Below are 26954 nucleotides of genomic sequence, written 5' to 3'. Positions count from 1 at the left end.
ACTGCACGAGACAGAAATCCCAGTTCCACCCAGTGTAAGGGGAAAGCAGATTTGTAGGCAGGCATTTTTACAGATTCTAGAATATAGTGGCTTATTTCTCTGTTGTGTCTTGGTGGAGTCTCTCCAGGGCAGGAACTTTGCTCCACTTTTATGAAGGACCCTGAGTGCTGGGAATGGCTGGTAGTAGAAGCTCCCCAAGACCCTGCAGACTAACCCGCCCCTGCTGCTCCTCTGAGCCGGGCTATCAGGGCTGTCAAAGAGTTGAAAGAGCCAGGCACAGTGGCACACGCTCAGGAGGCTGAGGCAGGAGGATCGCCAGTTCAAGGCCAGCCTCAGCAACTTAGCAAGACCTGTTTCAAAACAAACAGTAGCCAGTTGTATCGGCACCTGTCTGTCATCCCTGCAGCTCGGGAGGCTGAGGCAGGACTGATTGCCTGGTGTCCAGTCCACACACACACACACACACACACACACATGAGTCCCTGCAGAGAGGTCAAAAAAGCAGAGAAGAGGTCAGAGTAGAAGGGGATGGACAACTGCCACCACTGGAGTCCCCTTGTGCCGTGTGGGAAGGGGCTGCCAGGCTGGGCCAGGTTCACAGTCTTCCCTGGATGAGGCCTCACCCCCACAGAGATTAGCAGTGAGGCAACGTGGGTCCCAGCCAGCATCCTGTCGCCAGCCTCCTGAGGACCACGTCCCCATCACAGTCTCCTGACCTTGGCAATGGAGAGGGGCCTGGAATCCAGGCTGGGCCTATTTCCAGGGGCACAGCAACCGCCCAGGTGGTCCATGAGCCAGGACCAGACAACTAGAGCCCTTTCCTGGCATTAACTCTCTCTTTCTTCCTTTTTTTTTTTTTTATTTTAAACTGGGGATTGACCCCAGGGGCCCTGGGCTATAACCCCTGAGCCACACCCCCAGCCCTTTTTAGTTTTTTATTTGGAGACAGGGTGTCACTGAGTTGCTTAGGACCTTGCTAAGTTGCCGAGAGTCGGCCAGGAGTGTGTTCATGAGGGTGCACCTGTGGGGAAGGAAAGGTGACGAGTGCAGCCGCCGCTCCCTGGGGCTAGTGACAACAGGGACAAGGAGCAGTGAAACACTTGGAGGGAATGGCCGTGTGGAGAGGGCGGTGGGAAGAAGCTGAGGCCCGTGAGGAAGCGCAGCCAGCCTCTGGGGACAGCAAGGACACAAACACCTTGGCCAGTTCCAGCCGGAGACTTCCTTGACCAAAACTGACAGGGAACCAAAGGACACGCAGACCCATGACGTAATCCACAGGTGACGGTCTCCTGGCCACCAAGGAGGATGAGAAGGGTGGAGAGTGGTGTAAATCAGGACAGAAAGCCATCCAGAAAGACAAGGAGCCCATTGGCTATGCCATGTGCCACAGTTCCCGCCAGCAAGGTGGGCAGAGGCAATGGGTGCCCAGCCCATAACACTCCCCCTGACCCTCCCGCCTCTCCTCCCCCACCTGCTGGGCGGGTGTCACCCTCGCCAAGAAACCACACAGTGGACCAGGGGCACTTGGCTACCTGGGAAGCTGAAGCAGGAGATTCAAAAGTTCAGGGCCAGCCTGGCGACTTAGGAGACCCTGTCTCAAAATACAAAAAGAAAAGGGCTGGGGTGCAGCTCAGTGGTAGAGCACCCTGGGGTTCGACCCCCAGGACAGTAAAACAAGAATGAGAGAAAGAAACCTCATGGAGAAGACAGTAGTGCCTCCGCTGTCCTAGGTCCCCAAAGGACCTTCTGGAGAGGATCCTTCGTTGGCCTGTCAACCCACTGAGATTGCATCATATGCCACAGTAGAAGCAGATTAGCCCAGGGGCCTTTCTTTTTTTTTTGGTACAGGGGATTGAACCCAGGACACTTACCCACTGAGCCATGTCCCCAGCCCTTTTTATATTTTGTTTAGAGACAAGGTCTCACTGAGTTGCTTAGGGCCCCACTAAGTTGCTGAGGCTGGCTTTGAACTTGCGATCCTCCTGCCTCAGCCTCCTGAGCCGCTGGGATGACAGTGGCATCCAGCCCAGGCTGAATTTCTTACTGAGGAGCCAGAGTTTGATCTAGACGTGTCTCCCCTCCATAAAGTCAGGTGAATGAATTTGGATGATCATGAAGTCACTTCGTTTTGCTCAAAATAATGATACATTGGTGCTGCACGCTCCCGTCTGGGTTATTTCACGGGGACCTTCTGCCCTTGGCTCTGGTCCAGACCTCCTGCTCTGTGGAAGGCGCTTTTCTCCTTTATGGCTGATTAAGACCTGGACTGGTGAATCACTCGCCGATCCGACAGGTAAACATGTCACTCTTTATTGCAACTCACTTCAGAGGGAGGGACAGAGGGACAGAGCTGACCAGGGCTGTTTCAAAGTTTGGAAGGGCCCTGGATGACGTCCAGGCTCCCGTGACATCTCTGATCATCCCTGCACCTGGCTCAGTCCCTGACACGCGGGGGGGTGGGGGGGGTGCCTGGGGAAGGTCTTAGAAGCCACCTGGTGACTCACACACCATGCACAGCCCCTGTCCTCAGCCACCTCGTGAGCTTTGACATGCCATCCCCTTCCCGCCACTGGCCGAGAAGATGAGCACGTCCCTAGTTGGAGCATGTGACCCCTCCTGGGACAGAGGGGAAATCCCTTCCTGCTCAGAAATGCTGGGATTTCAAGACCTGCTAGAATCTGGGGCTTTCCAGCCACAGTGCTTTCCACAAAGCAGGGCGCTTCCTGGGTGAGGATGGTGGGCGGCCTGGCCTGGAGCCACGAGGGCTGCTCTGGGGGCTCTGTGACCCCCGTGGCTTTAGCCTGTGACTCCCCCACAGGCAGAGGAGGGCAGCTGTGGGCCTCCTTGAGCTTTCCCGACCACCGTTCATACTTACCAGGCTTGCACTTGGTTGCACGTAACAGAAACTAACAACAGTGTCTGTCTTTCAGAGTGGGACCCAACAGGCCAAGTGGAAGGAGAGGCTACCGGGCAGAAACTGACGCAGGGGAAGATGGCGCGCTCCTGCCTTCACAGGCTTCCCACTCCCTGACGGGTCAGTTTATAACTGGCCCCCTCATGTGACTCGGCTGTATTTTTCCCCATCACTTATTTTCACCTGACATTCCATTCTGTCTTTGTTTACTTGTCTGTCTTGGTCTCCACTGCCTTCCCTACTTTCCAGGACACTGAGCAGCAAGTAGTAGGTGCTCAATAAATACCTGTTAAATAAATGAATACATTGTATCATTTAAATTTCTCAACAATTTCAGGGGGCCAGCAGGGCAGAGTAGAAACTGAGGCCTGGAAACGGTTTCACTAAGTTACCAGAAAAAAACAGGAACTAAGGACTGTCAATCCCTAACCAGGGCCCACGTGTGTGGGAGGGCACAGAGGCTTCTGACACACACCTGGCATATGCCCCCGACCTCTAAAAGGTCTCATCCAGGCTCTGCTGAGAACTTTGATAAACTACCAGAGGATAAGGTGATAAAGAGGAAAGGAGATAAGCATTCCCAACGAGACCTGATAGGTAGGAATTTCAGAAAGCAGTGCCCTGCAGATTGGGAAAAGAAGGTGACAGTATCATAAACTTCAATTCCACCCCAGCACTGCTACTTAGCCTGCCCCTAGAGGTGGCGAGCTCCCGGTCACTGGAGGTATTCAAGCAGAGTCTGAATGACTATTTAGGGCATGCCTGAGTTGGAGAGTCCTCCACACCTCCCAGTAAGAGAGGACAGGTAGCCTCCATCCCAGCTGTGGGCAGCTGGGCCCCAACACCAATATAAAATGGGGCTTTTGCGCCACCTGGTGGATATAATTTTAAACTGCAGGCCTTTCCCTGGAGAGTATCCCTCAGCGCTGGAGTGCCCAGAATCTGTTTCCGGCATCCTCCTGAACTTCAAGGAGCATAAGGCCCCAGGCTCCCTGTGTCTTCAGACCTCACCCCTCTAGAATGAATGCAAGAAGACGGGATCCGAAGTCTAGGTGATTTCCTGAGAGACACTTCCCCTGTGCCTCCCAAGCAGGACTCACCAGCGCTTGACCCCTATTGTCCCCAGAGGAGTGGCATGGTCTGTTCCTGTACATCTGCTTCCCTCAGTTAGGTGCTAACTTCTCAAGTTCTATCCCCTTTGTTGGTTCATCACCAATCCCAGCCCCCAATGTATGGGCAATTACCCTACAAGAATATTGAGATTTTTTTAAAAAAATTAAGATAATGATGTCATATATAAAAATACAGTATCTATGCACAACAGAGTTTTACTCCACCATAAAAAATAATGAAATTATGGCATTAGCCAGCAAACGGATGGAACTGGAGAACATCACGCTAAGTGAAATGAGTCAGACTCCAAAAAATCAAGGGTCAAATTTGCAAAGAAGGCAGGTTGCCAGGGTTCAGGTATCATAAAGATAAAGGGGAGACCAGGCAGCGTGCGGTGGCGCACACCTGTATCCCCGTGGCTTGGGAGGCTGAGTTAGGAGGATGGCAAATTCAAAGCCAGCCTCAGCAACTTAGGCCCTAAGCAACTCAGCAAGATAAATGGCCAATCAGTGGAGGAGAAGTAGAAGAAAGAGATGGAGAGGGAGGGAGGGAGGAGAGGAAGGGGCAGGAAACATGGAATGGATTTAACAAAATCATGTTATACATGTATATAATTATTCCACAGGAAATTTCAACCTTATGTATACATAGAAAGTACCAACCGAAGATAAATAAATGAGCAAAAGAAAGATCAGAATAGAAGGAGAATAAATACGGGGAAGGAGGGAGGGAGGGAAAGGGGGAGGATGGGGACTGAAATTGAATTCTGTGCATGTATGATTTGGTCAAAATGAACCCAACTACTATGTATAAAGCTCTAATTAAAAAAAAAAAAAAAAAAAACTGTCTTAAATACGAATTGTGATTCCAGAACAACACACTTTAAACTCCCATCCATCCCAGTTTGGGGGTGGTTTCCAGGGCGGCTTCACTCAGAGGTCCATGGAGTGACAGAGTCAGCAGGAGGAGGGGCCCCGACACCAAGCACCTGAGAAGCTCCTGCGCCCTCTTCCCACTCACACCAGACGCTGGGCCCTGCGGAGGCCCAGGACCTTGTTCTGTGAATGTTCTCCAAATTTTGCATGAACTTTTTTGGAACCAGGGGTTGAACCCAGGGGCACTTAACCACTGAGATACACCCCCCAGCCCCTGTTTCATTTTGAGTCAGAGTCTTGCTAAATTGCTTAGGGCCTCGCTAAGTGGCTGAGGCTGCCTTTGAACTTGCGATCCTCCTGCCTTGGCCTCCCAAGTCGCTGGGGTTCCAGGTGTGCCCCACTGTGCCTGGCTCCTACACAACTTTTGAGAGACACTTGAGTGGACCATGTGGGTTAATGTTGTGGGAGGGACCAGAGGAAGAAGCAGGGAAAGGCTGTGCTGTGTTCCAACTTGAAGTGTCCCTGAAGGCCCGTGTGGCACAGGCTTGGTCCCCTGTGTGGTGCGATTCAGAGCTGGTGGAAACTTTGAGGCAGGGCCAAAGGGGAGGAGTTAGGTCACTGGGGGTGTGCCCTCGAAGAGGACAGTGGGACCCCAGCCCTTTCCATCTCCCTTTTCCACCGTGAACTCCATGAACTCCTGTCAAGAACTCCCACCATGAAATGGGTCTGCCTGATCACGGACTGGAACATTCAAAACCGTGAGCCAAAGCAAACCTTTTCTCTTAATAAGCTGATCATCTCGGTACATGTTACAGTTGTGGAAAGCCGTTTAACACTAGGATCTCCACTAGGATCCTCAGTGACAGAGACCATGGCCACCCGCGTCAGCCCAGGCTTCCTCAGGAAAAGCTCAAGACACGGAGGGCCACCAGGATTAAAGAAAAATGCTGTGTCTGGAACTTCCCTGAGAGGGAAAAAGCCTTCATGGGCAAGAATCCGTGCAGTGGTGAAGAAGGAGGGTAAGGGCGCTCGTGGTTGGTGCTGGGAACCATCAACTGGGTGTAGACAGTGACTTATGTCATTTGCCTCATTAACTAACACACTCGCTTTGTTCATAGACTCCGTGTACCTCAGCACTTAACGAATCTGACAAAAAAAGAGAAGGTGACTGGCCACTGTTTCAAACCATGAAAATATCATCTCCTGCCTTTTAGGATTCCTGGTCAGAGAGTGCATTTTGACAGTGTCCAGGGACCTGCCACTTTACAGAAGTCTAATCATGTAAAAAAAAAAAAAAGAATGGAAACTCTGAGTTTCACCTGGTGCCAGGTATATCATAGGTGTCAGTTAATGCTCAGAGAAGGATACCCAGGTGTCCATCCCCAGACCAGGGCCTAATGTGCCTGGGAGGTGGAGGGAAGGATGGAGCTCAGCCCAAGGCTGGAGAGAGTTCCAGAATCCAGGGCCCGGGTCGGGCCTCTGCCCACGCCTGCTCTCCCAGCGGCCCACTCCCCGCCTGATGGCCTCACGGTGGGTGAGACTCACTGCCCTGGGGTAAGCAGAGCCCCTGGGATACGCACCCCTGAACAAACACCCACATGTCAGCCGGCAAATGCCAAAGCTGTAACTAGAAGAGTGACCCCTGAACCCCCCTCTCCCCAGCCCTCTTCCACCTGGACCTTGAAGAAGTGAGGTCACTCTGGGAGCCAGGGGCTGGGTGGAGCGTGGCCACATGACCTCCACAAGCTCCTTGTCCTCTCTGGCCTCAGTCCCCTGATCCATATAATGAGGGCTGACGGAGTCTGACAGTCCCCTTCTTTGGAGTCATGTAGATCCAGGCTGAGGCACAGGCAGGGAGTGGAGCCGTCTCGGGGTCAGTGAGAGGACCAAGGACTTCCCCACCGAACCTTCTTTCCAAGCCACCTGCTTGGCCCCTTCCCATAAGGCCAGGGGTCCCAGGCGGGACTCATCCAGGAGTCTCCCTGCTCAGGGGCTGGCCCAGCGCTGTGTCCCAAAGCCCCAGAGTCCTTATCGACTCCTGCACTGTGACTCAGGCCAGCGCAGGCCCCGTGAGGGGGTGGGTGTTGTCCTGCCGGCTGGGGGCAGACAGGGTGGCTTCCTGCTTCTGGGGAAAGGAGGTGAGTTCAAGAAGCTCTGGTTGATGAGGGGGACACTCCTGCTCTTTCTCCCCGACCTGACCTGGGGGTGCCGGGCAGAGGCTCTGATACCCAAGGCCCCGTCAGCCCTCAGGGCTGGGAGCAGAGAGCAGCAGCTGAAGGGACAGAGGCGTCCCCATTTTACAGATGAGAAGCCGCTCCACAGAGGTCACCTGGCAGGTACAGGGACAGGAGCCCAGGAAACCACAGGTGTCGAGGAGGACGGTGGCCTTCACTGGGTCATAGTCACAGGGCCACCTGTGATGGCACAGAGGATGAGGAGGTCGGGCCAATTAAAATAAAGAGCTCAGCCAAGATGCCAAGGACAGACAGGGGGCTGGGCCTCGGCAGAAAAGTGTCCCCTAAGGTCAGCAAGCCTCGTTTCCTCACCTAGAAACCTCAGGGGCTTAGTATGTGAATTAAATGAGATAAGACATAAGTGAGGTCCTCAGCATGAGGCCAGCACACAGGAAGCTCTTAAAAAGCACCAGCTACCAGCACGGACATTTGCTAAAGCCGCCAAAGAACTGACCCTTTTCCCATTTCATACGTCATCCCCAAGGGTGGGTTTTTATAAGTGCACCCCTTTTGCAGATGAGGAAAACTGAGCCTCTGTGAGGGACCTCCAGTCCTCTCTTGGGCGGGGCCAGAGCCTGGCCACCTCTCCTGGGCTGGGCAGGTACCCAGGATAGGACAGCAAGACAGTCCACTCTGTTTGCATTACACAAAGGTTGACCAGCCTCTCCCAGTGTCCTGGGTGTGAGGCCTCCCAGCTCTCAGCCACCCCAGGTCCCAGGCAGCTTGGGGTTCCAGACGACAGCTACGATTCCAGGATCACACAATCTGTCTGGGAATCCCCGCTGCCCTGCAAGGAGCCAGGGGGCTGCCTCGAGGGGAGGCTTGGTCTCCGCCCCATCCGTGCTGGAGCCTGCTGGCCCCTCACAGAGGGACCACAAGCATCTTGTCCTTGAAGTCCATCCCGCCCTGCTCCTGGCTCTCCAGCTGCTCCAGGTGGCTGCTCTTGTGCTCTTTCTCCTCTGGAGTCTTCAGGAACCTGGAATCCAGATCCCAACCACAAATCAGCACCTGCCCCCCACACAGGGGGCTTCCCCTTGTCCCCTGGTCCCCAGGCTGCTCACCTGAACAGCAGCTTCTGCCCCGGCTCCTTCCTGATGATGTTCAGTTTGTAGTAGTGGCGCAGGGCACGGGACATCTTCTCATAGGTCATGTTCACCCGGTTCTGGAAGGTGAAGCAGCCCCAGGTCAGCCCCCGTTCGACAGCCCAGGCCTCCAAACTTCACTCTCCACACGGTGAAGGGAGTAGACGGGGCAGAATGCTTTCCCAAGCCCCTGGGCCCAGGGCTTGGCAGGGTTTAGTGGCACTCTGTTGAGTTTGGAAGGAGACAGGCAGAGGTGGTCAGGGAAGGAAGGAGGGGAGACTATGCAGTGGGAGCGGACCGCAGGTCACTTTTCCAAAGCAAATGTCACAGCAGTAATAAATAACCACACATGCCCTGTGGGAAACAGGGAGAGGCTGTGTGGTGGGACTGCACGGGTGGCTTTGGCGCCAGTGAGTAGCATGACTGTGGCCAGGTCCCCGACTTCCCTCCGAAGGGCAGGCAGTACAGGGTCAGCGCAGGAAGCCTGGCTTTTGGCATCAGTGAGCCCAACTTCACCACTTGGCAGCTGTGTGACTTTGGACACGTTTCTGTATCTCTGAGTCCATTTAAATTGAAATGAAATGAAAGTTTCATTTGTCGTGAGGTTTGTTGTGAGGATTAAGTTAGCTGATTCGTGAAGATCCTCAGCACAGCGCTTGGCATTAGTATGTGCTCACTGAGTGGAGCTGCTGCACTCTGGGCCTCAGTTTCCCTGCCTGGGCGATATGGGGTTGGACCAGATTAAACACCCTCGAACTTTAGTCATTAACATCCTTCCGGCCACCAGCACTGCCAAGAGGCTGCAGAATAGTGCAGGGCAGTTGCTAGCCCAGGCACAGTCCCCACACTGTCCCCTTATTGGGCTAAACTCTTGGCACTTGCTAAACCTCTCTGTGCCTCGGTTTCCACATAACACCTGCCTCACAAGGGCTGCGGTATTAAGTGAGTTAACACAGGGAAAGCCCTCCCAACAGCAGAGGGCAGGCAGGTGCCACTCACTGCATTTTAGGAAATGCTAAAAACTGCTGATTATCATTATTTTTTAAAGTTAACCAAAAACACCTTTATTTTTTCAGTCTTCAAAAAACAAACTACTTTTTTTTTTCCAGGACAAACACGATTAACTTAGAAAACTGGTCATACAATTCATCTTCAAAAGCATTCCCCTTTAATGAGAAAATTAGCTTTAGAGAATCTAAACATTAAAAATTTTTTAAAAAAATCTACTTTGTTGCCATTATTAAACAAAATGGAATCCACCAGAAGTCAAGGGAATTCATTCATATCTCAGGTCCTTCTCCTCCCAGAACCAGCATCGTTATATTGTTTCCATTTAGCAAAATCTGATCTGAGCAGGGCACAGTGACACAGGGCTGTAATCCCAGGGGCTCGGGAGGCTGAGGCAGGAGGATCCCAAGTTCAAAGCCAGCCTCAGCAACTTAGTGAGTCCCTAAGCAACTCAGAGAGACCCTGTCTGTAAATAAAATGTAAAAAAGGGCTGGGGATGTCGCTCAGTGGTTAAGCACCTCTGGGTTCAATCCCTGGTATCAAAAAAAAAAAAAAAAAAAAAAACTCATCAAATTTAGTAATCCTTCTTTCTGATGTGATTTCAAAATTCAGTGACATCTCCCAGCACTATATTGACAAAATCATCAAGTCCTAGAAGTGTCCCAACAATTTCTTTATCCCTCTTTGTCACCATGTGAATTCTTGTCCACAAGCTCTCAAAGCACCAGCCGTAACAGGGTGGCAGCAGCAGTGGCCACCGTGGCTGTGCAGAAAGTAGCCAGTTCTCTTCAAAAGACTCTTTTCTTTCCTTAAAGGAACCCGGATATCGGGATGAACCCAGCAGCCCTCACCCACAGAGCCACACGGCGCCTCTTTTCATTTTTTATTCTGAGACAGGGCCTCGCAAAATTGCTGAGGCTGGCCTTGAACTTGTGATCCTCCTGCCTCAGCCTCTGCACTGGGATTCCAGGAGTGCAGCACTATCATTCCTATGTCACCACTGTGACCCTGAGACGGAGATGGCGGTCCCATTTGTTAATACCAACCCAAAAATAAATGTTGAATCCTGAGCACTAGGGTGAACCGCCTGCTATCTTCTCATGGACACCCACTTAGCTCTGGGCGATCCGCCGAATAGGAATGCGCAGGGGCCTCAGCCGCCCCGGGGCCCTTCAGCCCCCAGGAGAGCGAGGGACCTGGGTTTCTTCCCACCCTCCCTCAGATACCCAGCTTCCTCTTCTGGGCTAACCGGCAGGCACCATGCAGTCCACGCCAAGATCTTTGAAAGGCTCATACACCAGGGGTAGAGGCTGGTCTAGCTGGTGAGGCCCTGGGCTCCCTCCCCAGCACTGCCCCCCCAAGGAGGCTTTAGTACTAAGCAAAGGCGATGTCACACCTCAGGGACATCCTCCATCCGTAAGAGGTGACTTTTAACCACTGCACTTCTGGGACCCCAAGGGAAGGGAAGGCTCCATTATCGAGGATGGTCCTCTGGTGCCCCGGGGTCCACTCTGACCCCTCGCTCTGTCCCCTGGGTATGTGGAGACCACCCCGCCCTCTGGTCCAGCTTCACCTTTTGGTTCCCCCAGAGTCTGGCGAGCCCGTTCGGATCCACGACTCGGAAGACCTTGGCGTCCTTGTCCTCCCACCTGACGTAGGGCTCGTACCTGGCGTCCCGGAGCAGCTGGTACACGTAGTCCCACAGCAGGTGGCAGTCTGCAGGTCAGCACAGAGGAGCCATGAGGACCGTGTCCCTGGGGACCTGGAGGCCAGCCCAGGGAGCCCCAGCAGGAGGATGAAGACAGTGGTGTCAACAGGAGCAATGGGGGCTCTTCTGTACCTCAGAACTCTAGGAGGTGGCTCATAACCCCAGGGGACGCGGGAGGGGATGGGCTCAGGGGGCAGGCGGAGCGCCAGGCCAGCCCAGCTCTGCAGACACCGGCCAGCTCCCCTATGCCAGGGTTGGTGGGGCCCACGGGCAAGACCCTGCCCAGGCACTCAGCACCCCGGACCCAGGAAGTGCCCAGAAAATCAGCGCCCAAGGGCACCCTCGCAGATCTGAGCCCCAGGGCCCCGGGCCATATCCCTTCAGGAAAGTCACCCGAGGCAGCTTCCCTGTGAGGGTGGTGATGGGTGGTAGGTGGTCAATGTGCCCAAAGCCCTCAGGACAGGTGGTTTATTGGCCTCGAGCCACTTCTGACCCAGAAGCCAGGCTTCCTCCCGTCTCGTGTCTTAGTACTAAGCTGGTGGCCCCACCATGGCTAGGAACATTTTCCGGAAAGATGGGTGGCTTCTCTGTCCCTGTGTCTGGCTGTCCGCCTAGCAATCAATCCCTTAACAATGAAGGCGGACCGTGAAGTGATTCACCAGGTTAAAGGGCAGGCTCTGCAGCTAGACAATCTGGGTTCACATCCCAGCTCCACCATAAGTGCTGTGTAATCCCAGGGAAGTCCTTAACCTCTCTGTGCCTTGGTTTCCTTATCTATGAAACCAGGCTAAAATAGTACCCACATCAAAGAGCTGTTGTACAACTAAATGAAGGCCTTGGAACCAAGCTTGGCACATAGTAAGTGCTCAATAGAGTTTTAAGAGTTATGGAGCAGTGGCGGAGGGGCTAGAGGGGACGGGGGCAGGTACTCTAGCCAACCTGAGTGTCCGACTCTGACTGCCTAAATTGTCCCTGCCCTGGGGACAGGCTGGGCTTGGCAATCCTAAGCAATCCATCTGCTATGGTTCCAACTGTGGCCAACACACAGGACATCACCCCACTTCCCACCCCCGGCCCAGATCCCCTCACCCCTGGTCCCTGTCACCCGTGACCCCTCTGGGACCCAGCCTCAGCACACCTCACGCCCGCCCAGGGAACACAGCCCCCTACTCACCTGCGATCCTGCCATCAATGGGGGCCCGTGGCATCCTGGGGAAGGAGCAGACCCCCCTGGTCCTGCAGCCGGGCTCTGCACAATGAGATAATCTGAGGGGCTGCCTGGCTGGACTGAGAGAACCCAGGTGGCTGAAGGAGCTGGCAAGCCCCAGGGCTGGTGGCTGTGACAGAAGGTACTTGGCGGTGGGTTGGGGGGCTGCCTGAGAGGGCCCGATCCCCTCTGCAAGCAGAGGAGCACACTGATCTTGTGCGCCCAGGGCCTCCCTGCCCAGGCCCTCAGCACGAGCCTGGGACTCCTGTGGCTAAAGCTCTTCCCTGTCCACCTCCTGGTGAGAGAGTGGGGAGGCCATAAAGTGCAGTGGCCGGGGCCAGACAGCCAAGCCAGCCCGTCACTCAGCCTCTGCTCCCTACAAGTCACTCAACCTGTTTCCTCTTTGACGCAAAGTCAAGCTGTGACAGCGCCAGGCCTAGAACCAGGTGCCAGCATCCAGCGTCCTCGCCGTTTGCCCAGGAAATATTAAGAACTGTCTGTGAGCCAGGCATCGCACTCAGAATCTCAGGGACACATCCCTGAATCCAGAAACCTCTCTGCTGATCTGACACTGCTGTCTGACTCCGACTGCCGACATCGTCCTGGCCCTGGAGATAGGCGAAGCAGTACTACCTGCTACTGGGACTCATTATGGGGCTTATTTTTGTGAGGACAGATGATTAAAATGAAAAAGAAGATAAAAGCAGTCCACAAGACGGGGAGAGAAAATAAAGCTTGCAGACAGATGAGGAATCTGGAAGAGGTTCTGCTGCAGGCTGACATTTGATGGAGCCCTGCAGGAGGTAAAGGAGGGAGCAATGCCAGTACTGAGAAGAGAATCCAGGCAGAGGGGACAGCAGGAGCAAAGGCCCTGGGGCACGAGCATAGCTCTGGCTTGTTCAGCACACAAGGAGCCCTTGTGGCCACAGCAGCAGGAACAAGGGGGAGAGGCCTGAAGAAGGAGCAGAGGCCGCTGTAAGGACTGTAGCTTCGACTCCAAGTGAGAAGGGAGCCACTGGAAGATTCTGAGCAGAGGCAAGACACAGCCTGACTTAGCAGTCTCTGGCAGCTCTGTGGGGAACGGATCATTGGAGGTCAAGAGTGGAGGTGAGGAGACCAGCGAGGAGGTTCTCCAGAGGTGATGGGGCGGCACGGGGAGCCAACAGTTGGGTGCAGGAAGTGCATGGATTTGGCAGAGGTTTGAAGGTGGAGCCAACAGGATTTGTTGGCAGGATGAAGACGGAGGAGAAACAGGAATCCAATGTGATGTCTGTTAGGGTTAGGAAATGAGGGTCCCCCCCAAAGCTTCTGTGTTAATGCAGAAACATTCAGAGGTGAAGCAATTGGTTTAGGAGAGCTGTCACCGGACAGCAGATCAATCATTTGATGGTTTAATAATCTGAAAGGACTACAGTATGGCGGGGGGGGGGGGGGACCGGGGGGGGGGACCGTGGGGGGGGCAGTCCTGGAGCAGGTGGGTCAACAGGGCCCCCCAGAAGGGTTCACCTGCCCTGTGCCCCTTCCCTCCTTCCTCTCTGCTTCCTGGCTGCAGTGACCTGACAGTTTTCTCCTCAGCCCCCTCTGCCGTGGTGCTTGGGCCCAGAGCCATGAAACCAGCCAACCATGGACAGAAACCTCTGAAACCATGATCTCAAAATAAGTTTTCCTCCTCTAAGCTGTTCTGCTCGGTGTTTTGGTCATAGAGATGAAAACCCAATTAACACGCTGTCCAGTGTTTTGAACTAAGCTTGGCAGGAGGAGCCGGGTTTTGCTGGAAAGGAGCAGTGTGGGGACATGGGGCCCCTGGCTTAGGGGCTGCTGGGGTTGAGATGCCCACTAGACACACTGGAGGGGGGACAGGAAGCGTGGGGGACAGATCAGGGCACGCCTGGGAATCACTGGCAGAACCTAATGTGAATTTCCAAGATCCAAACACCTAATGCCTGAATGTAGACAGAGAAGAGCCCCGTGACCCCGGGTGCCTGACATTTGGAAGTAGGGAAGAAGAGGAGGACCCAGAGAAGGAGATTTTTGAGGAGTGACCACTGGGGCTATAGGAAATCAGGCAAGTGGGACATCCTGGAAGTCAAAGGAAGAGGGTGGCAGGGAGATGACCTCTGGGTCAAAGGCCGCAGAGGCCACAGTAAACAGGACTGAGAGGGTGTGGGCGTCCCACGCTCTGGCGCCTGGCAGGAGCGGTTTCCATGGAGACAGAGGCAGAAGGGGGACCCCGGCCTCATTCAAACGACTGCAGGAGCCAGGCTGGAGGGGGAGAGAGGCCAGCCCCTGCCACCCCTCCCTGGCTTTGCCCTGAGGATGGCCGGTCCCGCCACGAGGCTGACCTGAGCGGGCTCGGAGCTTCAGGAAGGGCCTCCTCACCTTCCGGGGCCTGGGGCAGCCCGGGGCGCGTCCTCTGCCGGCAGGTCCCCGGGAGGAACGGCCTGCACACCAGGGCTCGCCGCTGGGTCTTGATGAACTGGAGCAGCTCATACAGGACGTCACCTGGGGGTGGGCGGGAGGCAGGCTGCTGGCCAGGCCAGTGGGGAGCCCAGTCTTTGTCCCCTGTGGTCACCTGCCTCTCGGGGCGAAGCCCAGGGTGTCCCGTCACCAGCATCCTGCTAAAGGAGGTGGGGGCTCCGGCTGTTGGGGCTGACAAGGGGCACGGCCAATGTCGCCCCCTGGCGGTTACAGCTAAAAAGACATCCCTTCCTGGTAGGGGAAGGGGCTGGGCACCAAGGTCACCAAGGTACCCCCCCCCCAAGGTCAGGCTGAGCACCCCCACATGCCCCCAGTTGAGGGCCTGAGTTCAGTGCACAAACTGCACAACCGTCTCTCACACCCCTGGAGGCAGAGGCAGTTCTTCTAAGGCTCAGGATGATAGATAACAGGCCGACGTGAGTGGCGGGAACATGAGGTCAAGGGAGTAATTCTACACATTGGGCCCACTGCCCTGACCGGACCCCACATACTTGCTTCTTTTTTTCTTCCTTTTTTTTTTTTTTTTTTTTTTTGTGGTACCAGGGGTACTTTACCACTTAGCCACATCCCTTTTAGTTGGTGGTGTTGTTTGGAAACAGGGTCTCACTAAGTTTCTGAGGCTGGCCTTGAACTTGCAATCCTCCTGCCTCAGCTAATCAGAACACAAGGGCTGGGGTTGTGGCTCAGTGGTAGAGCATTTGCTTGGCGTGTGTAAGGCACTGGGTTCAATCCTCCGCACTACATAAACATGAATAAATAAATAAAGGCATTGTGTCCACCTATGAATAAAAATATTTTAAAATATAAAAAGAAGAGCTGGGGTTGTGGCTCAGTGGTAGAGTGCTTGCCTAGCATGTGTGAGGCTCTGGGTTCAATTCTCAGCACCGCATATAAAGGTCTATTGGTAACTAAAAAAAATATATTTAAAAAATAAAATAAAAAGAACTTCACCAGGCACAGCGGGCACTTGGATATTTAACACAATCCTGCTGTCAGTCAAAAGTCAAGAGGTGAACTTGGGCAGGACTCTGGAAACTTCCCTGGGACCCTCCAATAAAACTTCTCTCTGAGAGGACCCACTCTCCATTAAGTATGACTCCCGTTCCCTTTTTCCTATCCCTTCTAAACTTTGTTACTTTTTTTTTTTTTTTTAACTAAATTTTGTGTCTTCCTGAAATCCTCTCAAAAAAGAACAAAATAACCAAGGGTAGGGATCTCAGCCCCCTGCTGGTCTCCTCTGCATAATGGGATTCCACAAATTTCATTTCACGGCTGCCCCTGTAGGGTGCACTGGTGCACACCTGTAATCCCAGTAGCTCCAGAGACCAAGGCAGGAGGATTGCAAGTTCAAAGCCAGCCTCAGCAACAGCCAGGCCCTAAGCAACTCGAAACTCAGTGAGACTCTGTCTCTAAATAAAATACAAAATAGAGCTGGGGATGTGGCTCAGTGGTAGAGTGCCCCTGGTATCTCCTCCCCCCAAAAGGCTGGCCTGTCTTCTGAGGGACTGAATAGTCTTAACCTCTTCCTAAAGGCAGGTGGGCCCTGTCCATAGTCCCAGAAATGCCTCTTGACTCACACCTTTGGGCTAAGTTGCTGATGGTAAGCAAGAAAAAGGGAAGAGGAAAGTGGGGGGATCCCTGGGTGGAGAAACACCTGACAGCCATGGGGTAAGAGGTACACAATGGGCTCCTGAGGACCAGGGTTGCTTGCAGGAAGTGAGAGAGAATCACAGGCATGATAGGGAGCAGGCCTGTGCTCACCTCAGCCCAGCCCTGCCTCTGCCCAGACAGTCTCCGCTGTGGGAGAAGCCAGAGTCTGGATCTCCTCCCACCACCCACCAGCCCCATTAAAACCAGGGAATTTCTAGCTGGAAGCAGTGGAGCACACCTGTAATCCCAGTGACTGAGGCAAGAGGATTGCAATTTTAAGGCCAGCCTCAGCAACTTAGGGAGACCCTGTCTCAAATAAAAAGTAAATAAATTTTTAAAAAAGGCTGGGGATATAGCCCAGTTAAAACACCCCAGGCCCAATACTCAGTACTAATAAATAAATAAATAAAATCCAGGGAATCATTGAGAATAATTAACTGCATATTTCACAATTGCCAGAAGAGGGGACTCCTGAATTTTCCCAACATAAAGAAATGATAACAGTTTGAAGTGCTGGATAGGCCCATTACTGTGACAGCACATTGTATACATGTGTTGGAATGTCACACTGCTGCCCATAAATAAGCACTAATACAGTGTGTTAATTTTTTTTAAAATGGGTTTTTGTGTGGGAGGGTGTTGTTGTTGTTTGCTTGTTTGTTTAATTTAAATCCAGGCACAGCCACTCAAGAAGGCTCATGAGGGGAAAAAGTGTGACAGAACCTGAGAGGTGGCAGTGCGGTGGGGTGTGTTAGAAGAAAAGAAGTAAATTAGAATAGTTGAGAAAACCCCTTCTGCCACTCAGGCTTTGGTCTTGCTTGCCAAAAACAGGCTGCAGAGAAAGCAAGAGTGTCGTCTTAGAAGACACCAGATCAGCACCAACATGAAGAGCCACCAGCGAGAAGGCCAAGGGAGGGTCAGACGGACTCCAGAGGCTCTGCTGCTGCCACCACCAGATTCTGCCCCTGAAACATGGTTCCTTTGACCTCAGGCCGGGTTCTGGCTAAAATAAAAACTCATACAGGGGGCCAGGCTTGAGCTCTTATCAGTGTGAATCAATGAATTCTGGAACTTTCTCCAGTTTTGCTCTTGGCTGGGAGGGAGCGCCTTCCCGAGAAGGCTCCCTGCAGGACCCCAGGGGCTTGGGGCCTCCCGGGCCTTCCAGGGTTCCCACCAACTCACTGAAGAGTGGAGCCCGGAGCTTCCCTCACCTGAACCCGGAGCGCGGCGGCGGAAGTCGTCCTTGGTGAGGATGCAGAGCGCGCGGCCGTTCAGCTGGAAGCCGCGCTCCGGGGTGCGCGGGAGCGAGTACTCCTGCTCGGCCCAGCGCAGCCAGTGCAGCACGTCCTCCCTGCTCCACAGCGCCGGCTGGAGGCCTGGGCGGCAAGCACAGGCTGGGGCGGGGCAGAGGCTGGCACCTACGCCCCATCCGTCTGTCCAACCATCATCCATCTGTCCATCCATCCATCCATCTGTCCATCCATCCATCTGTTCGTCCATCCATCCATCCATCCATCCATCCATCCATCTGTCCATCCATCCATCCAGCCGTCCGTCCATCCATCCATCCATCCATCCATCCATCCATCCTTCCATCCATCCATCGTTTCTCCTGCTCCAGGAAGTCAGGGCTTCCAGTCCTCTGAGAAGCCCACCCTGAACACTCTCTCTAAGTGGGTCCCTTCCCCAAACCCCATCACCTCCTCTCACTGTCCATTCTTTTCTGTCGCATCACCTTGCTTTTACATTTGCCATAATTATGTGCTAGCTTTTATCACTCTATATGTATTACGGATGCATCTGCTTATTTATTGTTGGTACCCCACCCCCTGACTGTTTTCCAATTATTCCTTCAACAAATGTTTAATGGGGATCTGCTATGGCACTGGACTGGGTACTCAGAGGCACATTGTCTGTGTATTCTGCACCCGGAACACACACATGTATGTGTATATATGGCCCCCTACCTCGACCATTTACAAAATCAACTCCAAGTGGGATGGGTTCCCAAAAAATAGAACAATAGAAATCTTAAAATAGAAACAGAAAATTATATGCACTGAAGGAGTAGGGAAGACCTTAACCATGACAGGAAACACAGAGGCTACCAAAATGAAACACATTTGACTATAATTGTGGGAGGGGGGGGGGGAAACACCACAAATGAAACTAAAAGAGGGTAGATTTGGGGGAAATATTTACATCACAGATGACAGATAAAGGACCAGTGCCCATCAAAGGTCAAGACAAGAAAAAAAAGTTTTATCAGTAATTCACTGAATCCAGCAATTCAGTGTGGTCTAATTTCTCACCTCGGGTCCTATTAGCATGGTGGGCCCCATCTCTTTGCTGTGGTGGCTGTCCTGTGCATTGAAGGGGTTTTAGTAGTATCCCTCCCCTCTGCCCACTCGATGGCTCTCTGCCCACTCAGTGGAGGCCCAGGTAGAACAACAAAAAATGTCTCCAGACATGGCCAAGTGTCCCTCAAGAAGAAAGGCAGACAAGATTTGCTGCCTAGCAGCTTGGCAGGAAAACATCCCAACTGGATGGTTATTCTCCAGCTGAGGGATATTTGGAAAGTTTCCGTTTATTTTCTATTGGTGGGGACGGAGCTCAGTAGAGGAGTGTTTGCTAGCAGCATGAGGCCCTCACTCAATCCCCAGTGCCAGGGGCTGGGGCTGGGGCTCAGTGGTGGAGCGCTTGCCTGGCACATATGGGGCACTGGGTTGGACCCTCAGCACAACACAAAATTAAATAAATAAATAAATAAGCAAACAAATAAATAAATAAAGGTATGGTGTCCATCTACAACTAAAAATAAATAAATAAAAATTCCCCAGTGTCGCACACACAAAGAACAGGCCATGTTAGCCAGGCGGGTGGTACATGCCTGTAGTCCCAGCTACTCTGGGATCTGAGCCCATGAGTCTGAGACCAGCCTGGGCAACACAGCCAGGCCCTGTCCCAAAACAAAGAAACAAACAAAACAGAATAGGCAATACCAATCTGGGGAGAGAAATCAGAAGAGTTGTCATCCTTTGAATGGGAACGGGAGGCACGAGGAAACCTCCTGGGGTACTGGAAATGTCCTAGACCCTGATCTCAGGGGTGGCTACACGGCTGTCTATGCACATAAAATTCACGGAGCTGCACCCTGAAATACACTTGACTGAGAGTTGGACCGCAAAAAAAAAAAAAAAAATTATGAAAAGTAAAAACACACAATGAATAGTACTGATGATGGTGTCAGGCCAGCTGTGACCAAAGTGACTACCTCTGTTTCCTCATCTGCAAACCCGGAATGATGACAAAATCCACACCAGCCACACAGGACTGTGCCAGGGAGGCTGTGAGGTCACCAATTTAAAGAGCCGTGCCTGGCAAAGCCACAGGCTTGTTCTGAGACAAGGCTTGGTACGGCTGTCAGATGGGGTGATACTTGTGAAATACCTGGCACAGCAGCCAGCACACAGGGCTCAGCCAGGCTACCAATGTGGCATAAGGAGTCCACTCCCTCCAAGAAGTCTCCCTGACCTAGTTTCTGGATGAGCGTCTCTGGATTCTCCTTACCAGTCCAACCAGGTTGACTCTCCAGGTTTCACCTGCCCACAACCACGGCCTCTCCCTTTCTCTGCAATAATCCAATGTATTTTCAGTTTTATCTTATTAACTGTGTCTGTCTCTCGAGATTCCAGTCAGATATCGCCTTACTCTCCCCCTGGTGGGTCACTCACTGGGGATTTCCAGCTTGGTTGGCTCCCAGCTCCCAGGACAGATCTGGGCAGTGGTCCCAGCTGGGGCAAGCTGCCTGCCTGATCTTTCCAGTTTATGCAGTGAAGCATGGGCTCCATCCCAGGCACTGAGTTTGGGAAGGGGAAAGCTCTTCATTCTCCAGTCCTTAATTTGTAGAATTTCCCATCTACTGCTAGCCATCTTCCTTCTCATCATCAGGGGGTGACGTCACTGTCAAAACTCTCCCTTCTGGGCTGGGGTTGTCGCTCTGTGGTAGAGCGCATGCTCAGCCTGCCTGAGGACCTAGTTTCCATGCCCAGCACCCCGCCAAACAAAAGTATTTATCTTGTCCCATTGAATTGATTGAACTTCCTTAGTAAACCCTGACCAGCATTTTGAAAATAAATAAATGGGGTCCTCAAACCAGCAGCATCAGCAGCATCAGGAGCTTGTTAGATGCAGAATCTCAAGTTCCACCCCAGACCTACTGAGTCGGAATCTGTATCTCAACAAGGTTCCCAGAAGATCCACATGCACACTGGAATCTGAGAAGCCCTGGTCTACAATACCAGGAAGCCACGCTTGTTAGAATGTACCTATTAAACTAAATGCCACAGGGAAACAACCAGAGAAGGACGTGGAGAGGTGCCACCCCTGCCCCTGTGAGATAGAGGAGGGGGCCCTGTAGGTCTCTTCCCATGGCTTATTCACAACGAGGAGTTTTAAAAGTCAATTCCAAAATGCAAAGCTGTCCCCATTCCTTGGCACCCAAGTAGGATATTCGCAGAGCTTCTTTAGGGAGCCAGCTGTGGGGAACCAAAGAGGCTCAGGAGCAGGAGCAGGCACGAAGACCCCCAGGGCGACCACCTGTGTCACAGCTGACTCTGTGGCCCTCACTGAGCCTCCCCGCCACCTGGCCTCTTTCATTGCCACTTCTACCCTGGGGAAGTTGGGCCACACCCTGCCAGAGCTCCATGGGCCCCACTCTTGCATCCCGGCCCACCTCCTGTCCTTTGCCCCTGTCTAGACAGCGCAGTTGTCCTTGGAGTGAAACTGCCACTGCTCTCCTGCACATCGTTATCTGGCAGGCAAATCAACACAGAAGAGCAACACACAGGAAAGAAGATGCTCTTCATCACACGCCACCTCACAAGCCGAACACAAGCCGAAGCAAGATCTATTTAGTTTATTCACCTTCCTGCTGCGTCACATCAGCCCTGGAATCTAGAGGTGGAAAATGGAATGGAGTGGGCGACTGGGAAAAAATATGTCAGAGAGATGCCCTGAGAGGGCAATCGGTTTCTAGAAACGAGGGGCTCAAGAGGTTGCTATCACCCCAGGCACCTGCAAAGCCGACCTTCAACTGGTGTCAGCAGTTTGCTTATTTAGAATGTTGTTGGCAGGAAAATGAGTCATTTAGTGTCCCCTAGTTACCAAGGTCCAGAACTGGGTGGGGCGGGAGGGTCTGAATATCCTCAGAAGTCTCCATGGTAGGAATCATGGACTCTGTGGTGACGGGGGAGTGGACGCTGCCCACAGCACTTGGCCTCAAGGCTCCACTCTCAAGGCGGCCACCCCACTCCCCCAGGAGCTTTTGGTGACTGCAGGAGCCCCCCTCGGCTGGTGCATGGGGTGAGGTGGACATGCTGGAGTCAGGACCCCTGGAGACAGCCCTTGCTCCATCATGGATGGGCAGTGAAGGGGTAAAGCCCCAGCTGCCTTACTCCCCAGGTGGGAAAACTCAGGGTATGCCCCTCCCTGTTCCCAGAGATGCCCACTGGGATCGAGCACATGCTGTCCACAGTCTTAAATGGCCTGAGGAAACTTTCTGAATTTCCTTCTCTACTCTCTCTCCCCCAGTCCTAGCCACTATTTCGGGGTGGGCTCCTGAGGAGGCCTGACCTAGTTAGCAGGACAAGTGCCTCAGGAGCCCTGATCTAGGGGACAACAGGCCACAGTGACCTCACCCTGAGTGGTACAACCAGAGCACAGGCTGATCCAAGAGGGGTGGGTGTGCCTGTCACTTGAAGTACACAGGAGACCTGGGGATCCAGAGGGCCCCACTAAAGGGGTTCTGCCTTGGTTGGTTTTGGTGCCCTTGGTGAAGACTCCTTGTCACTCATTCGTTCATTCAACAAACAAATAGTGAGTTTCTGAGCTTATAAATTAAATGTGGTCTTATGGAACTTAAGATCCTCCCCTTTCCCGTGTTCCAGGGAGAGTCGTGGATCTTGAGTTTTTTATTTTTTTTTAAGTTTTTGTTTGGTTTGTTTTTCGAAGGTCTTGAGTTTGAACGAAGTGTTTTTTTATTTATTTATTTATTTTATTTATTTATTTTTAAATATTTATTTTTTAGTTTTCGGTGGACACAACATCTTTGTTTGTATGTGGTGCTGAGGATCGAACCCGGGCCGCCCGCATGCCAGGCGAGCGCGCTACTGCTTGAGCCACATCCCCAGCCCCAGGAAGTGTTTTTTAGAGGTCGAGTTAAAAGAGTTAAAATTTCCGTCCTTATGTCTTTAGTTAATAGATATGTAGGTGTGTCTTAAAATCAGATCAAATTGTTCCTTTTTTTTTTTAACCCACTTTTGGAGAAAACAAGAACTCCAGAAGTCTTTTCTTGAAGCATGCAAAGAGTCATTAATCACAGGGTGGGGGTGCCTGGTAGTCTTGAGCTACTCCTCCCAATTCCTACCACCACCACCCCCCCCCCCCCCCCCCCGCCGCCCCAGCTCTGGCTCTGCCCCAGCTTTCAGGCTCCCTCACCCCCAGCCTCGCCCTTCCCTACATCCCCAATGAACCTGTGAACATCAAAAAACTAGAAGGTGGTGTATTTGTACTGATCCAGGCGGTGACTAAACTCTGAATTCTCACTTCTCCTTCTGTTCCCCTCACCCAGCAGGCAGGGCCCTGAAGGTAGAAAGTGACCTTGACACAGCCTCCGGGCCTGGGTTTCCTTGTTTGGGAAGTTAAGGGAGTTTCCAGGGGCCACGTCAAAGCTCTTTCCCAGGGTCAACCTTCTAGGACTTGGCGAGTGGGACAAAACAAGCAACAGAGGGTCCTGGTGGAGCTCCCCCGCCTGCCACCCTGCTCTGCAGCACCTCCTGGCTAGACTCCCTCCAGCACCTACTCAGGGAGAGTGTACCTGTCAGTCCCACCTTCCCTCTAACCTCGGAGACACGGTTATCTTCCCAATTAAAGGTCAGGAAGTGGACCACAGAGGTGTGAAGTCACCTCACCCTCTGTTAAGCCACAGCTTAGTCCTGTCATAGCTCAAAACGTAGGTGGCAGCCAGGAAACCTGTCAGGCAGTGTTCCAGGGAGCAGGGAGCAAAGTGGTCTAGGTGCTTCACAACCAACACGCCTGCACATAGATGCCGCGGACTCCCATCCCGATCAAAGACCCTGGCTGGGGTCAGCCAGCTGCGGAGCCTAGGATTGCCATGGTTTAGGAAGTACATTTTTAAATATCTTAATCTGGGTATGGAGGCATGCACCTAACGTCCCAGCTCCTCAGGAGCCTGAGGCAGGAGGATGACAAGTTTGAGGCCAGCCTGAGCAACAAGACCCAGTCTCAAAATAAAAATAAAAAATTAAAGAACTGGAAATATAGTTTAGTGGTAATGTGTCCCCGAGTTCAGTCTCCAGTTCCGCAAATAAACTAAGCTAAAATAAAATAAAATAAAAACTAAAAACCAAGCAAAAGTATTCTAGAAGATGACCAGCAGGACCAAAATTTGGCCTTAGAATCTACCAAGAGCCTGTGTGAGGGCTGGGGCTGGGGCTCAGGGGCAGAGCGCTCACCTAGCATGTGTGAGGCACTGGGTTCCTTTCTCAGCACCACATAAAAATAAATAAATAAAGTAAAGGCATCGTGTTCATCTATAACTAAAAATTTTAGAAAAGAGCCCGTGTGATCTTGAACATGTCACTTAGCTTTTTTTGCCTCTCATTTGAAATACAGACTCAAATACATTAATTTCCAGCCTGCTCCACTGCTATGCGTATCCTGGGGTAAGAACATTACTTAGGAAAAGGAAATGAAAGGAGACTACTAATGTTTCCCATGGTTACTGTAGGTGCATTTGACTGTTCTCTAGTATTTTCTTACTCTTCTCTGGCATTGCCTAATTTTTGACAATAAGCACATGCTACTTTTATAATAATAAAAATGATACATTGTTGCTTAAAAGAAGGTTTTATGTGCATGCCACTGTTCACTGTTTAGCTCCACCCACTTCCTCTCTGCCAATGTCTCCAATCCTGTCTCTAACCTGGAAAGGACCCAAAGGCTCATTAAGCGCCAGCCCTCATCTTACCACTGAGGACTGCCTGCCGGTCAATGCCAGCTGTACACCTTCTCTGACTTCCTCACCAAGGAAGAGCTAAAACCCAGCCAAAGAACTGGAAACGGAGGAAAGGTAACTCCTTGAATAAGCAGTGACATTTAAGACTTTAACAAAAAATGAGCTTTTCTCCTCCCCTCTACTCACGGAGTCTTCCTGGAAGCTTGCAGATTCCAGTCTCACCCAGAAGTTGCACTTGAGCTTCACATCTAGCTTGGACCTGGGTGCCTAAGGGGTGTGTGGCCGCTGCAGGACCTACAGGAGAATAGGCCAGTGTTCCTTCCTAGAGCAGGAGAAAACCAGAGCCGTCAAAGGAGGCTTAGCCATACTTGAATGTATTGAGAATTATTTTTGGAGAGAAAGAGTGTTTATCTCTGCCAATAGATTGTGTCCACCTTAAAGGTACCATCAACATCTTGTTCACAGCAGACACTGGATAAATTTCATCCTTCCAAGTCAAGTTTTCAACTCCCTGAAAAAGATTCCCTAGCACAATTTGACTTGTAACTGAAATCTGAAGGCCTAGAAATACTCTCTGGATTCTTAGTGAGATCACAACATGGAGACCAAGGGACCAGGATGAAAAGACCTTAACTCAGAAGTAAATAAACACTTTTTCAAAAAGGAAAAAGGAAAAAAAAAAAAGAATAAGTTTCTGACCCCGAGGTCTCACAAAGGGAAGACTTTTTTTTATTATTTAATTTTCTTTTTTTTAGCTGGAGCTGAAGATGGAACCCAGGGCTTCACACATGCTAGGCAAGCTCTCTACCACTGAGCCACAGCCACAGCCCTAAGGGAAGTCTTTATCCTAACAGTTTTACAGCCAGGATAGCCCTGGTGTGAGTTGGTTCATCCAGAAGGATGAGAGAAGAAACAAGTGGCCAGATGTGGTATTTGCAGAAGGATCCCTGGGGCTGCAGCCCAGCCACAACTGCCTCAGTCAGAAAAGGAAAAGTGAAACTAGGTCCTGAGAGTCCATTTCACTCTAGGATCTTCTAGAGTTTTATACCTATTGGTCTGAGGAAGGTAATCCGCACCTAAGGAGTGCAGATCTGGAGCCAGCAGAGCAAACTCCACAAGCCTTGGCTCATGCAAAAGGGGATTTGACGTCTTTTGGATAGTTCCCATTTCGTTTCTGGAGGAGAAGGGCACCACCTGTCCCAGTTGGTGCTGTTTCCTAGATATCCAAGCCTCAGAAACTGAGAGGAAGCAGACTCAGGTGCCACAGCCTATAATCCCAGTGACTGGGGAGGCTGAGGCAGAAGGATCAAAAATTTGAGACCAACCTCAACAACTTAGGGAAACCCAGAGGACTTCTCAAAATAAAATATAAAAAGGGGGCTGGTGGGAGCTGGGGCTGTAGCTAGGCGGCAGAGCGCTTGCCTAACATGCCTAAGGCACTGGGTTTGATCCTCAGCACCATATAAAAATAAAAATAAATAAAATTAAGGCATTCTGTCCATCTACAACTACAAAAAAAAAATTTTTTTAAGGGGGAAGTGGGCTGGGATATGGCTTAGAGGTTATGGGAACTTGGGTCCAATCCTTGGTACCAAAAAAGAAAAAAGAAAAAAAACTGAGGGGCTGTGTGCTCCCTTGCTAGAAAAGGGGCTCAAGACAAGGACTTGTCCACTCCTCCACCCCACTGCAAACAAGAGGAGTAGGCAATCCTGAGGCTGTAACTGTCTGGGAGATGCAGCCAGGGAGTCTACAGGGTGGAGACCCCCAGGTTTCTGCATGAAGGCCTGGGAGAGGGCTGATAAGTGGGCGTGGCTCTTGGAGAGAGGGAAGTGGAGAAAGGCCCTGGGGTAGGATGGGCCCCAGCTCTAAGGGAAGAAAATGGAGAGGGACTGCTGAGGAAAGGGGTCCCAGTGGGATTATGTTTGACAGCTGGGAGGACCTGACTTGTGGAGGAATTTCCAGGGACTTCCCATCGGGTTAGTGTAGCAGAATGAGGAGGGAAGGAGACTTCGGAAAGGATCTGGGGGCTTGGGGATGCTGTGTGGGATGCCTTCGTACCGCACCGGGATTTCGGGGGGGGGGGGAGAGAGAGGCGGGACCTCGGGACCGTCGTGAGGAGCGTCTAGGGGTGGAGCAGAGGGACAGGGTTGGTGGTGAGGGTTAGGAATCTGTTGGAAAGTGAGACTCCAGGCAGTTAAAGGTCTAATAAAATGGAAATCGAGATGGGAGCGGGCAGGTGGATCCGTGTGCGCGGCCGGCTCCTCTGCCGGGCTCTTACCTGCATCCCAGGTGGAGGTGAGGGGCCACCGGCTTTCTGTCGCGAGCGCTCCCGGCTGGCGCTGCTGGGCACTGGGCGGTGCTCCTTGCCCCTCTCCCCGAGGCCCCTCGCTGGGCGCTGAGAACTGAAAGGTCGCCTGGGGCGAAATCTGGCGAGAAGCGCCGGGGCGTGAACCCTGGGCCCCGCGAGCAGGCGCGCGAGGCGCTGGGGTAGGCGCTATCCTTCCGGGAAACGAAAACGAAAGAGCGGGATCCGGCTCCACTCCCGCCGCCCAGGGCTGGGGGAGGGCCGGGGCCCCGCGGGAGCCGAGCCGGGGGCGCGGGCCGCGCGCCGGCTGCCGGAGACGTCGCTCCTGCTGGCACCTCCTGT

General features: G+C 52.4%; 1 protein-coding gene across 3 annotated transcripts; it reads right to left on the bottom strand.

Annotated features, from left to right (window-relative positions):
• Positions 1–2285: 2285 nt before the first annotated feature.
• On the bottom strand, positions 2286–26828 carry Etv7 (ETS variant transcription factor 7). 3 transcript variants are annotated; one of them, XM_027943647.2, is made up of 8 exons: positions 26586–26828; positions 24494–24629; positions 17481–17645; positions 14521–14643; positions 12109–12330; positions 10800–10942; positions 8198–8298; positions 2286–8112 (listed from the first exon to the last, which is right to left on the bottom strand). In XM_027943647.2, the coding sequence occupies exons 1-8, from the start codon at positions 26589–26591 to the stop codon at positions 7998–8000; spliced, it is 1011 nt and encodes a 336-aa protein (XP_027799448.2). In that variant the 5' UTR covers positions 26592–26828; the 3' UTR covers positions 2286–7997. The 3 variants fall into 3 exon arrangements, with proteins under 3 accessions (XP_027799448.2, XP_027799449.1, XP_027799451.1); XM_027943648.2 differs by having other exon boundaries at positions 12109–12183; positions 26586–26825; XM_027943650.2 differs by lacking the exon at positions 12109–12330 and having other exon boundaries at positions 26586–26825.
• Between the last annotated feature and the right edge of the window lie 126 nt (positions 26829–26954).

Source organism: Marmota flaviventris, chromosome 6 (assembly GCF_047511675.1).
Source record: "Marmota flaviventris isolate mMarFla1 chromosome 6, mMarFla1.hap1, whole genome shotgun sequence".
Taxonomy (NCBI): domain Eukaryota; kingdom Metazoa; phylum Chordata; class Mammalia; order Rodentia; family Sciuridae; genus Marmota; species Marmota flaviventris.
This window is presented reverse-complemented; position numbering and strand designations above follow the sequence as displayed.

Bases quoted from the DNA above. Each gene is read 5' to 3' on its own strand.
- Etv7 (XM_027943647.2), bottom strand. The intron at 10,943-12,108 runs GTGAGTAGGGGG...GCTGACCTGCAG, and splicing joins CATTGATGGCAGGATCGCAG to ACTGCCACCTGCTGTGGGAC. The intron at 8,113-8,197 runs GTGAGCAGCCTG...TCTGGATTCCAG, and splicing joins GGGCAGAAGCTGCTGTTCAG to GTTCCTGAAGACTCCAGAGG.